This window comes from Nelumbo nucifera, chromosome 2 (assembly GCF_055504915.1).
Source record: "Nelumbo nucifera cultivar China Antique chromosome 2, China Antique-T2T, whole genome shotgun sequence".
NCBI lineage: Eukaryota > Viridiplantae > Streptophyta > Magnoliopsida > Proteales > Nelumbonaceae > Nelumbo > Nelumbo nucifera.
The window spans coordinates 72,107,112-72,121,924 of NC_142650.1; the positions used below are offsets into that span (position 1 = coordinate 72,107,112).

General features: G+C 37.7%; 1 protein-coding gene across 6 annotated transcripts in view; it reads left to right on the top strand.

The window, feature by feature from the left end:
- Positions 1-14,813, top strand: part of LOC104604130 (uncharacterized) — a 54,369-nt gene that overhangs the window by 29,937 nt on the left and 9,619 nt on the right. For all 6 annotated transcript variants that reach the window (XM_010268366.3, XM_088898137.1, XM_010268363.3 and 3 more), the window contains 3 exons: positions 18-91; positions 286-359; positions 447-487. In XM_010268366.3, the coding sequence (XP_010266668.1) occupies positions 18-91; positions 286-359; positions 447-487 (189 nt within the window). The remainder of the gene's footprint in view (positions 1-17; positions 92-285; positions 360-446; positions 488-14,813) is intronic.

Sequence of the window (14,813 nt, forward strand, 5' to 3'; positions counted from 1 at the left end):
TTAACTTGGTGTTGCAGGATGATGATATGCAATATCTAGATCGGAGAGTGTATCCTTGTGTTCATTTGGATAGTTACTTCCCGGGAACAAGGTTTTTCTTGTTTAGTTTGTTCTTGCACTAGGCATATGATAATACCTTTTGTTGTTTAATATGCTTGGAAAAGTATAAATGGATAATCATGTTTAACATTTGATTTCTGATTTGTCCTCACCAAGTTGATTGTTTGTTTCAGTGTGTATTGCTGATTTTTAAATACTAAAGAAATTCTGTTCTTGCTTTTTTAGTTATGGTGCACTCTCCCAAGGTGGGGGGACATCCTTGCCCTATTATCAGCAATCAAACATTGGTCATACATCAGGTATACTGACATGTTGCATCAATTCTGTCGTGAAAATCTCAGTTCTAAACCTGTAATTGACTTTGCCTTCATCTTGTCATTTGTCAGGCACAGTTTATGGCGCTTCAGAGTATTCAAGTTATCTCCAGGTATAGGTTATAACATCTTTGTACTCTGACGGTTACTTTTAATCCATGCCACTGTAAGGTTGTAGTCTTGTAGATGGGAGTTGTGGCTTGTTTATTTAATAGGATTTGAAATGAAGCCTGCTGGCCCACAGGCTAACCTATGTAACCCAAACTTGATCATTTGGATTTGCTAGATGGTTAGGCCTGGCTTGCACCAATTTTCAGCTACACTTCCGCCTCTGAGTGAACTCACTCTGTTCCAGCAGTGTGGTGTGTCTAGCCTTTTGCTCTTGTTTTTAAGAGGAAATTAAATCATAACCCAATAAATGAGTCCATGCCTTTTTTATTTTTATGTAGACCATCTGACCATGTTCAATTCTTCCAACATGTTGACATAGAATTTCTTTTACATGCATTATACAGTTCTTTATTTTCATATTGATAACCTGTTGAAATGCAACAACTGGGAATAACAATTTTAATGAAAATTAGTTGGAAAGATGCCATTGATGATGAAAAGGTGTTAGTAGTTGGGAAGTTAGCCAAGATCTTTTGCTTAAAATTGGGGAAATGAATAAAAATGGAGTGGTGGTGGCACATTAATATGAGAAATTGAACTTATCATACGGGCCAATCCAATCATCCAATTGCTCCCTTTTCTGATTGATGGTCTGGATTGTTTAATCCATTCTCCATGTGGCTAAAATAATGTCTCCTAGAAATAAGCTGGAGTGAGTTGTTGGATAACTTTATTATTCTTCTATTTCTATTTAACATTCTCATCCAGTTGCTCCCCTTTTCTAATTGATGGTCTGGATGTTTAATCCATTCTCTATATGGCTAAAATTATGTCTCCTAGAAATAAGCTGGAATGAGTTGTTGGATAACTTTATTATTCTTCTATTTCTATTTAATTTTCTTTTCATCCTCTGTTCTGTTCCCTTGCTTCTATCCCCTTCCGAAAACCAAGGCAAATACAGTCTCCCTTCCTGTTGTGTGCATGTGCATGTGTTAAGATGCTCTATTGACATGTAATAACAATTGCATGCCAGCCACTGTTACCGTCTAGCTTGCTGGTAATAACAACTGCATCCTCTCTCTCTCTCCCCCCCTCTTATGACAATGAGTTAGATTTGTTTGTGTTGTTTCTTGATAAATCTATTAATTAGGTTACACAGCAGTCACAGCTATAAGTGTTCAGTTAATTAGGTAAAAGTCTAATGTGAACAAATCCTTTAATTAGGTGACACTATTTAAATATAAAACGGTTACTTTTTAAATAAAGATACATTAATTTAGGCACATTAGTAGGTTTTAGTGACTTATTATTAATAGAATTCTCCTTGATCTATTACCAAAAAAATGAATCATGTGTCTCATGACCAGATATGTAGACTTGGCTGGGTTGATGAAAAAAGACTGGGTCAAAGAAGGGTTTAGTGAGCTTTTTAAATTTTAAAGCCTGGAGGTTTCTAATCACAAAAATGATTATAAGTTTTTAAGGAGGTTGTTAACTCCTTAATGCAAGATTAAGTTGGGTTGATTACAATGCCCTTGAATGTTTGATTATTTAATTATTTTATCCACTAAAAGACAAGGCAATGGGTCTTTTAAATCAGCTACTTCGGCTGTTATCAAACTGTTCCCGAGTCTTATCTCAACATAGTCTTTTTATGTTCAGGTTTCATAGTCATTGCTGAAGTATATTAGAGGTTATTTAGGCTATGTTTGGTTAAAATTCTTCTCCGAAAATCATTATTTGAAGACTGAGTTTTGAGGCAAAAATGGTTCTTTTGTGAAGCTAAATGTTTTTGGCTCCAAAGTTCTTAGAATGAGTTTTGAGCACATTAGTCTACTTATACCTCATTTTTTTTTTTAGTTTTTTTGATCAGCAACAGAAAATTTATTAAGGGAAAGCGATACAGATTTTATGTAGCCTCGGCTACCTCTTACATACTTAACACAGTAGCATTAAACAACAGAAAGACTTTAATCATTTTATTTTACACTTCAGCCCAGAAACAATGCTCTCTGCTAACCCCTTGCTTAGCTAAGTGATCTGCTTGGTGGTTGGCTGATCTTGGAATCCATTATAAGACCATTTGCAAATCCCTTGACAGGCTCCTAAAAGTTTTTAATTTCATTCCTGGAGCACCAAGGAGTCTTCTCATTTCATTACAGCTAGCTGGTAATAACCTTAGAATCACCTTCAACTATCAACTTTGTTACCCCAATCTCCACAGCTCTTTAAACCCCAAAAACCACTGCCTTCATCTCTGCTATTGTTGAGTCCCCTATCCTTATCGATCCCGAGAACAGGCTGACAATTACTCCTTTCCCATCCCTTATCACCCCTCCAATTCCAGGACCTCGGTTGCCAAAACTACTGCTGTCGAAGTTCAATTTGAGGAATCCATTTTCAGGTGGTCCCAGTCTCTTAAAATCTTTTTCTTTGAAGAAGACTAAGCTGCAACTGTGCCCCACAACCTTATTATATCATCATGAGTAAAGTCTGAGAATAAATTCATTGTTTCCACCCAATGTGCCATCTTTACCATGATGCCTTCTATCAAGGAGTCTTTGCTTCTCCTTTTTCCTCAAAGATTCTTAAATTTCTTTCCTCCTAAACTGTCCAAGTCACTGCAGCCCTCGTACATTTCCACAACAGTGCCCCCCTTCTTTTTGGCCACCTGAAAGTAGTAGAATCTAACAGTTTGTCCAGATCAATTGGAGTTTTCTGCCTGCAACTGAAAGGTAAAAAAATCCAATCCCATATACAGCAAGCAAAGGGGCAGGAAATTAGAAGATGATAAGCAGTTTCACCATTAGATTCACACAGAACAAACCAATTTTGGGAAAGATACCTGTCAGGTCTCTTCCTTTGCATAAGTCACAAGTATTAATAGCACCATGGAAGTCCTCCCAGCAAAAAGTTCCCACTTTGGGAGGGATAGGACAGGCCAAAACCTCTTTAACAGGGAAAGGCGAATGGGGAGGGACTGAAGAAGACAAAGATCTGAGGAATGAAGTACAGCTGAATACCCCTGAAGGATGGCTAGACCAAATACGGCTATCCCCCTTACTAACATCTAATAAGACCTCAGTTAACTTCTTTCAGAAAAAAAAACATCTAATAAGACCCCCTCCAGAACTTGTAGTTGGTCCGAAACGTAGCCCAATTCTGTATCTCTTATATTATTATGAAAGCCTAAGTTCCACCAAAACCAGAACCGGATGGAGAGGGAATTATGGAATCAGGGATAGGGTTTTCTTCGAACAATGAGAGAGCAAATAGTGAAGGGAATAACTCCTTTAAAGGAACTTCACCCACCCAAAGATCTTCCCTGAATTTGATTTTATTACCTGAGTTGAGATCATACCTGATGTAATTAAGAAATTGAGGAAGAACCTTATGAATAAGAGGAGTATTCAGAAATTCTGAAAGGAGGATATTGGGTATGTTCTCAGGACCGATTGGCACCAGAAACTCACTGAAGGCTGAACCCAAACAGCTAGGATGCAGACATGTTGAAGTGGAAGGGGACTCAAAAGTAGTAATCTAAGGGCAGCAAACAGCAGCCATACCCCATGGACGTTTAAACATGTGATTAGGGAAGTGGAGAAGATTGCAAAGGAGGTTGAGGCTGAATTTAAATGGGTTCGAAGAAGTGCAAATGGGCTATCTGATGGTTTAGCGAAACAGGGGTTATTGAGACAGCAATTGTTTTGGGATGCACTGTAATGAGGGGATAGCATAGAGTGATTAAAGGGGATAAACAGTCCAATCACCAAGTTGTATAAACTGTTCACAGTCTGAATTTTAATAAAATACTTGTTTACTGATAAAAAAACCCCCTTATCCAAGGGGATGCACTAGATACCCTATTGGATACTCCAGCATCCCACCATTCCCAGAGAGCCCATGCTAACCACCACCTTATGCCACAATTTCTCAGTTTCTTGCAGAAATCTCCACAACCACTTACCAATAGAACCATGTTCTTTTCTTTCATTCTACTCCTCATCTTGTGCGGTCGTTGGTTGCGTATACACATGACTATATCATTTCTAGTTTTGCCACCATCCATGTTAACATCCTTGTCAAGTTACACATGTTCTTTTAACATATTTTCTGACTGCCAAACATTTTGTCCCATATAGCAATGTTAGGCAACGTCTTTTACTTTCTCCTTATAGGTGAGTGATCCAAGGTATTGAAAGTTTTTAGTCTGGGATGTCTCCTGATTATCAATTTTAATTGAACTACCACTGTTACTACTATTTTTACTAAAATTGCAATACATGAATACGGTCCTAGTCTGACTTCTCTTGAAATCTTTTGATTCTAAAGTTTCTTTCCATTTTTCTATCTTTGCATTCAACCTATCTTTGGTCTTATCAATCAGCACTATATCATCAGCAAGCAATGTATACCATCAGACCTCTGGTAAATGTATAGTTAGTTCATTGAAATGTTAGTTTTCTTGTCTCCCTATTTTCTAATTCATTAAATACCAAATGTTGATCTCTCCTCTGTTCCCTAAACTTCTTCATCAATCTCTAAAACGATATCTTCCATCGTTGATCTCCCTGATATTGATCCAAATTGGTTTTTGATATGTTTGTTTCATATCGTAATTATTGCTCAATGACCTTTTCCTAAAGTTTTGTACTGAGTTATAAACTCAGAACAGCAACAAATCATGTATATTTGCAGTAGAAAAAAATAAAATAAAGAAGAATAAAATTGTTCTGAAATCAGAGGAAAAGAAAGATAAGAGGGAGAAAAAGAAACAGGTTGGGAGAAAGCAATTGTAGGGATTCTTACTTTCACCCTAGTCACTTTTATTATTCTTTATAATTTACAACGAGTAAAATAACTTCTCTGCTCCTTAACTAGAAGCAGCAATAAGAAAAGATAAAATGTGAATAAGATTGTTGCCGAGCAGGCCCATTAATTAATCAACCCATAACTAAATAAAAATAAAAATAAATAAAGTTGTAGGCCCATATTTCAACACACACTTGTAGATATCAATCATGCTCAACTTGCCTAGTGCCCTTTTGTATTCAACTTAGGAATAGATGTCTTCCGATTGTTGATTTATCTTAATAAATTTAAGAAATACATCTCTAACAAGAACCTTCTCTCTTATGAAATGTCAATCTATCTCTATATGCTTCATCCTTTCATTCTACACCGGGTTGTGATAAATGTTAATTGCGTTTTGGTTGTCACAATATAGAATCAAAGGCTTCTGTTTAGGTATTTGTAGTTCCTTGAGGAGAGAATGCATCCAAATAGCTTTAGATACTCCGTGAGCCATTGCTCTACACTTGACCTCTACATTCAATCTTGCAACAACCGTTTGCTTCGTACATCCGAGGAATATGAAGAAGAAAAGGTAAGAATTTCCTCAACAACACTCCTCATATGCCCTTGAGCAAAAAAGGTAACATCCATTGAAAATTCCTTGTCCTAGGCTCCTAGCAATAGGGTCATAGCAACAATATCTCTTCTAATCTTGTGCATATCTCAAGAAGATAACACTTTACTGCAGCGTTGGGATCAAATTTGACCTGAGGAGACCAAGAATATGAACAAAACAGGCGTGCCGAAAAACACAGGGAGGTATAGTAAACAAATCACCAAGATCTAAATGGAGTCTTAAAACTTAGAATCCGTGAAGGTATCTTTTTTATGAGAAAGACAACAGTATGAATAGCATCTCGCCAGAATTGTATAGGAATATGGCTATTGAAAATCATGGTTCTAGCTACCTTAAGAATGTGCCTACTCTTTCTCTCGGCCACACTATTTTGTTAAGGGGTGTAACCACAAGAACTCTAGTGAATGATCCCATACTCCTGAAAGTAAGATGTAAGGGCAGTGCAATGAGGTTCCTGCCAATGTGGGGTCTGGGGAGGGGCAGATGTATGCAGCCTTACCCCTGCAAATACAGTGAGGCTGTTTCCAAGATTTGAACCCTCATCAACCAGGTCAAAATGGAGCAACCCAACCGTTGCACCAATGCCCACCCTCTCCTATAAATAAAATGTGAGGTTCTTCTCAAAATATTACTTGGTGTAGTTTGATAGAACAGGAACATAGAACAAAGAAGAGAGAAGAGGGAAGAGAGAAAAATCTTATTCAAAGTCTCACGCAGGCGGTGCCTAAGTTAATATTTAGGGTGACAGCTCATAACAAATACAATGAGGAAAGGGCAGGAATGCCCCTACTAGGCCAAAGGCCGCTACACATTACAACACTCCCCCTCAAGTTGGAGCATGTATGTTAATCATGCCCAACTTGTCACATAGTTCATTATGCCGTAAATAGTGAAGACCCTTTGTAAGAACATCAGCTAGTTGTTCCTTGTAAGGAGTACAAACTTCCCCCTTTTCAATTTTCTCCATTATGAAGTGCTTGTCAACTTCAATATGCTTGGTCCTATCATGAAGAACTGGATTGGAAGCAATATTAATGGCTGCCTTGTTGTCACAGTAGAGAGACATTGGGCTATCAACAGAGATCCAAACTCTCTAATCAAATTCTTTACCCATAGTACTTCAACAATTCCATGTCCCATGGCCCTATACTCGGCCTTAGCACTAGATCTGGCCATACACTTTGTTTTTTGCTCTCCAAGTGACCAAGTTTCCACCAACAAAGGTACAATATCCACTAGTTGGTTTGCTATAATCAATTGCTCCAACCCAATCTGCATCTGTGTAGACTTCGACTTTCATATGATCATGTTTCTTGAAAAGTAACCTAGTTCCTGGATACTTCTTCAGATACCTGAGTACCCTCTCAGCTGCCTCTAAATGGGAAGAGGTTGGTGCATGCATAAACTAAGGACACCAACATCATAAGCTATATCTGGCCGAGTCATTGATAGGTAGAGAAGTCTTTCTACCAACCTTTGAAATTTCTTGACATCTGTCACTGGTTCTCCAATACAATCACCAAGCCGATGGTTTTCTTCAATAGGAGAATCTATAGGCTTTGCTCCTAACTTTCCCGCATCTTGCAAAAGATCTAGGACATACTTCCTTTGGGAAATGAAGATGCCCTTTTTTGAGCGGGCAACCTCAATACCTGGAAAGAACGTAGCTATCCCAGATCTTTCACCTCAAATTGCATAGCAAGGGATTCTTTGACCTTTTTAATCTCAGAGTCCCAATTCCCCGTAATCACAATGTCATCAACATAGACAATTAATACCACAACATTCTTCTGGTTTCTCTTGACATAGAGTATGGTTAGATTGCCACTGCTTGAACCCAATTTGCTGAAGAGCCAAGTGAAATCTACTGAACCAGGCCCTTGGGGATTGTTTCAAACCATATAAAGATTTTTTTAGTTTGCAAACTTTCCCTTCACACCCTTGTGCTATAAATCTAGGAGGCTGAATCATGTACACTTCTTCTAGATCCCCATTTAAGAATGCATTTTTGATGTCCAATTGGAGGAGCTCCCAATCAAAGTTAACTGCCAAGGATAATATAATCCGAATAGTGTTCATTTTAGCAATCGGGGCAAAAGTCTCAGCATAATCAACCCCATACACCTGAGTATACCCTTTTGCAACTAACTTGGCTTTATACCTCTCAACTGACCCATGTGCTCTATGCTTTACTATGAATACCCACTTGCATCCCACTGGCTCCTTGCCTTCAGGAAGATTCACCAATTCCCAGGTGTTGTTTTTGTGAAGAGCACTAATTTCTTCCTTCATTGCCTCTGTCCATTCAGGTATAGATAAGGCTTCTGCAACACTTTTGGGAATGGAGACACAATCAATGGCAGTCAAAAAGGCACGAAATGGGGGAGCAATGTTTTCATAGGACAAGAATTGAGCAATAGGATGCTTAGTAGTACATGATCGAACCCCTTTTTTATGAGCAATTGGGACATCGAGATCATTAGTAGAATCATCAATAGCAATAGGTTCAGTAATATCAAAGGGAACAAGGGTACCTGGATTTTCCTTCAAGGAGTCAGATGGTGCTGGATATGTAGTCTCAAGTTGCCCCACAACCTTTGAATTCAGCAGTCCCTTATGACGCCCCTTAAGAAGACACGGAATGGAGGAGTTAGGAATAAAGGGAAGAGGAATTTGAGGAGCTGGAGCTTGCCTCTCCTCCTTCACACTATTCTCCCCTGAGGAGAGGGCTTGGAAGAAGAGTTCAGATTCAAAAAAGGACACATCCATCGACACAAAGTACTTATGTGTGATCGGATTGAAGCATTTGTAACCCTTCTGGGAAGAGGGATAACCCAAGAAAACACATGGAACAGACTTGGGATCCAATTTACCCCGGTTAGGAGAAAGATCATGAACATAACATTTACACCCAAACACACATAGGGGAATGGAGAATAAAGGGGATTGAGCGAAAAGGAGTTGATGTGGGGCCATGTATTGTAGGAGGCGCGATGGCATATGATTAATAACATAAGCTGCAACCATCACAACATCAACCCAAAACCGTTTTGGAACATGCATGTGAAGCATCATACTACGGGCAACTTCGAGGAGATGGCTGTTCTTCCTTTCAGCAACGCCATTCTGTTGTGGTGTTCTGGCACATGAGCTTCTATGAAGAGACCCATGAGAGGAGAAAAATCGGCTAAGTCATGATGGAAATACTCCTTTGCGTTATCCGATTTTAAAATTTGGACTTCAACATGAAGTTGAGTGAAAACAATGCGATGTAAATCTTGCACAATCTTGGGTACCTCTTCTCTCGAATGCATAGGATATAGCCATGTGTATCTCGAATAGTCATCAATAAAGCTGATAAAGTACTTGTACCCACCCTTAATAGGTAGTTTACAGGGCCCCAAACATCAGAGAAGGCAACATGGAAAGGCAAAGTAGATCTTTTATTATTTGATGAAAAAGGTGTTCTATAATGCTTACTCAACTGACACGTTTGACAATGTAAACTAGTAATAGACACTGACTTGAACAATTCAGGAAACATAACTTTCAAAGACTCAAAGGACAAATGACCAAGGCGATTATGCCATAACCACAGTTGACTGTTTGTAGATTGACTCATAAGACTCACAAAGGTTGATGCTGCATGACCAACTTTATTCTCCAAGATGTACAGGCCATCAACCATATTTCCTTTACCAATCGTCCTCCCTAAGGTTAATTCCTAGAAAACACAAGAATGGGGAAAAAAGTTACACAACAATTTAAGGACTGAGTGATACTACTTATAGATAACAAATTAATAGGAAGTTTAGGAACATGAAGGGTATGGGATAAGACAAGGCCATCAGGAAGGGAAACAGATCCCTGACCAGCAATGGTGGATAGAGACCCATCAACAAGTCTCACTTTATCCCTTCTAGAGAGAAGAGTGTAGGTCTAAAAGAGATTTGACTTACCAGTCATGTGGTTTGATGCCCCTGAGTCAATGACCCAAGGTGACTAGAGAGTAGAGGTACACACATGAAATGCAGAAGCACCTTTACCTGATGTAGAAGCGAATGAGGTAGAAGGGGTAGGAACCGACCTATTCATCTGCCCGAGTGTCCTACCATACAATTCCAAATGATCTCTGAGGGAGTTGATGATGTCTTCCTTGGGATCGGAACCACTAGGATGCTCTTGGAGAAAAACAGTATGATTATTTTGATGATAGTCTTGTGTGGCCAGATTTGCAGAAGTAAATTTCTTCTGAGGAGGCTTCTTTGAAGTGTCTTGATTTTTAGTTGCCCACTTGGGCTTCCCCACCAACTCCCAACAGGTTTCTCGAGTGAGTCTAGGCTTCTGGCAATGAGTACATCACAGTTTGTCCTTATCTTCACCCTTCCTTGGTTCTCCCTTTTTCATTCCTGTATTACACCCTCTTGCAACTAGGGCAACAAGTTGCTCCCCCTCAGAAACATTCATGAGATTTTTTCTGCTCTCTTTAGATTGGACTAGAGCATATACTTCCTGAATTGAAGGAAGTTCCCCACTTCCCAAAATCTGCACCCGGAGAGGCTCATAAGTTGGATTCAGCCCATGCAAGAAAGCAAGAACCCGCTGTTGGGAGACAAGTTTTTTGTAGGCCTGTGCATCTTCATCATTCTTCCAGTCAATGGTCCGCTAATAGTCCAGTTCCTTCCAGACAGATGTAAGGGCTGAATAGTATGTAGATAGACTACGGTTCCCTTGCTTACAAGTAGACGATTCTGCTTGAAGCTGATAAATCTTGGCAAAGTGCCTCTGTTCAGAATAGGTTGCCTTGGTTAGTTCCCAAATTTCACAAGCTGTGTCAGCCCATATGAAAATTTTCTTTACATGAGGCAACATGGAGCCTAACAGCCATGACATAACCATGGTGTTTTCTTGATCCCATTGATCATGTTCAGCAGTACCAGACTTTGGTTCTTTTATTTTTCCACTTATATAACCGGCCTTCCCCTTAGCTGTGATATAAAGTTTGATGCCTTTGGACCATTCTAGATAGTTCAGGTCATCAAAGGGGGTAATAGAGATAGAGAAATTCATGCCGTCCATTCCCCCATTTAGGTTTCCTTGCTGGGAAGTAATACCAGAGGTTGCTGAATCCTCAGTAGCCATTTCTACAGAAAATCTACTGCTGTTTTTTCAAAAAACCGAATCTGATATAGAGGGTTTTCTTCTGGAAAAAATGAGGAGGCTCCAAAAGAAAAAGGTTTAACAGTACTGTAGGTTGATAACTCTTAGCTGAAACACCTCGGTTTACAAGAGGAGGAGACAACCAGTCCCTATAACCTCAAAACTGTGACATTCACTGTGGTCAAATGTTTACGTATGAATGTAACAGTACATACCTAGCTTCCACGACTTACAGCACATAGAAAACCCTCAGAAAAACAAGTTTTAATGCATTCGGCTGCCACCACAAATCCAGAAAAACACCTTACTGCATTTGGTTGCCACCGCAGATCTAGAGAGATCTCTTACTGCATTTGGTTGCCACCACAGATCTGGAGATCTTTTATTGCATTCGGCTGCCACCACACCCTTCTTCTTGGTACAGCGACCAAGAGAGAAGAAAGGAAAAATCAGAGGCTGAAGGTTGCGCCCAGAAGAAGAATTCGATGGAGTCTTCAATAAAAAAAAGATTTCCAGAAAAGGAAGGAAACCACGACCTGAGAAGTTTGCGCCCAGATCAGAGCTCCGATACCATGTAGTTTGATAGAACAGGAACAGAGAACAGAGAAGAGAGATAAGAGAAGAGAGAAGAGAGAAGAGGGAAGAGAGAAAAATCTTATTCAAAGTCTCATGCTGGCAGTGCCTAAGTTAGTATTTATACTTGGGGCGACGACTCATAACAAATACAATGAGGAATGGGCAGAAATGCCCCTACTAGGCCATATGCCGCTACACATTACAATACTTGGCATTGTCAGAATGAAATATTTTGATTCTAGTATTAAGCTAAGTATCAATTGGGAAAAGCTTCTCACTAAGGTCGGATCCTCATCCCTAGATTTCATATGATAAACCCATGAAGATCATGAAAAATACATGATATGGTCCCCACACTACCATATATCAATATGCACAATTCCTTGTCATCCATCTGATCCTCCTAACTTCGTTTGTTATATTCCATGGAACCTCTTCATGATTTAACAACCTATCCTATTACCACCTTTGAATATCCTTCTATAATTAATTTTTGTATATTTAATTCTCTTGCTCTTCTAATCCCTTCTGTCACAACCATCACTTCTGTTACCCCTACTGTTGCCATCAAAGTTTAACTTTAAGAAACCTTCTTGTGGTGGTACCTATTCCATAACTTGTAGGGGTTTCAAAACTAATGCATCTACTACCTCCTTCCTATTCTTGAGTATGTTATCAATTGAATAGGATGAGAAAATGCCTGAAGTTTTAACCCAATGAGCCACCCTCATTCAAGGACTAAAATATCGATACGATACGCCCCGTATTGGGCGTAACGTATTGGTATCGTGCTACACCGATACGGGATACGCTACAATTGCAGGTGTATCCTGCCAGTCCTGTGTATCGGTCCGATGCACCACCGTATCCGTATCAATGTTTATTGCATAGTATCAACCAATACAGAAGCGTATCGACCATGGTTGGTCAATGACGCAACATCTCACAATAAAAAACACGAGAGTAGGGTGACTCGAACCCACGTTGGTCAATGCACGCCCAATGCCCAGGCATGCATTAACCACAAAGCCATTTGTTATTTTGTGTTAATAAGTGTAATAAAATAACTTTTATTAAACTTAATGTTTACATGCAAACAAAAAACAACATTCATTTATTTTCAAAAACTTCAACTATAAATTAGAGAGAACAATATTCAAAATTAGTATTTTATAAATAAATGGAATAATTAATTTGTAAAATACACATATATATGTCAAAAATGAATTTTATTTTAAAAATTTATACAAATAAAATATTCATAATAGAATAATTATTTTAATACTTAAATTTTATAAATTTGTATTTGGTATATATCTTAAATTTTTATAAATTATTAATTAATCTTTTAATTTACATTAAATAACAATGTATTTATTATATACAAAAATAAAAGTATTGTTTACAAAGTATTTGAAAATATAATATAAATTGAACCTATCTCCATTAATCTACATTTTATATAAAAAATAATTTTTAACTTCGAAATTTTATAAAAATAAAATATTAATAATGGAATAATCATTTTAGTAATTAAAATTTATGAATTTTCATATGATATGCATTTTCAAAATTTTAATAGATTTGATATATTTTATGTTAAGATTATATATTTTTTATAAATTATTAATTGATATTTTAATTCACATTTATAGTAACATATTTATTGTTTACAAAAATCAAAATATTATTTATAAAATATTTAAGAATTAATTGTTTAGTTGAATTTTTTGTTAATGTTAAAAAATAAAAAAATAAAAATAGAAAAAATGATATAATAATTCAAATATAATAGTTGCATATGCTTTATGCCTTACACTTTAATAGATAATAAAATAATATTGGCTTTTTGTATATATTAATTTGTTAAAATCTATATAATATTTGCATTGGACTCTTGATTGATGCATTATTAATAAAATTGTATAATATCTACCTTTCTTCTTATGTGTATATATATATCACTTGAATAAACAATTCCTATACATTTATATATTATTTATAGCTGTTTTGACATTAAGCTTAACACTATTAATATATTTATGGAATTTGTGTGCATTTTCTTAGCGTATCCAAGCATTTCCTTATTTTTTCGTTCGTATCCATGCGTTTCCCAGGCGTATCCGTATCCTAGTTTCCCGATACGATACCCGATACTGATACTTTAATCTTTGCCCTCATTGAGATACATAGTAGTCTCCATGCTTCTCTCCTACTTCCTAAATATTCTTGTTCCTTTCTAACCACACAATCCATACCATTGCAGCTCATTTACATCACACATTCTTTTTTGCAACAAGTCTATTGAATTAATTTTTCATCGAAGATTTCCCAATAGAAGACCTAAATTGGAGGAATAGAGTTGCTTCACATTTCTTTGACTGGAAAAGGATGCATAGTGAGGAAGAGGACAAGACCTTATAAATGATTAGCAAGAGAAGGCCCCAGAGGAGTTATAAATCCATATTGCACCCATTCGCTGAAGAAGGGTCCCAGAACACACTATCCAAAATTTGAAATAAAGAGGTTACATTATGAAACTCATGATCCCTTACTCCCTCCCAAACTCCAAATCCCATTTAGACTCAACTAAGGAGAGTGAAAAGGAAGGCACAATGAAACCTTGGAATCCCCATACAAGTATGTTCCAAAACAAAACCTTTTCCCTAGAGCAATCATCATACCTTATACAATTGAGGAAGGACAGTAGATATCATGAATTGCTTTCCAAGGAGATCTCATGGCCCTAGTAGAAAGGCTTGCGTCCCAGACCCTCCTTTCCAAGGAGATCTAAACCCACTCCACAATTTGTTCCTATCCCTGGGGAAACCTCCAAAGTCATTTCCCTAGCAAAACTAAATTCTTTAACCCTATACGCCTGATCCCAAATCTTCCTTACCTTTTACTTTTAAAAACTACCTCCCATTTTACCAAATGATACTTCTTTGCCTCCTCTGGTTCCAACAAAGAAGTCTGTCATTTTTTTCTCTAACTTATTTGACACTCCTTGTGGATAAGGGTAGTTCTACCTCCTAGGGATATATAGTTCCTCTTCCACATTGCCAATCTCTTAGAAACTTATCTAGAACCACATTCTAGACTTTACACTTCCTTGGATATACCCCTAAAGGTAGTCCTAGATAACTCATTGGTCATTCCAT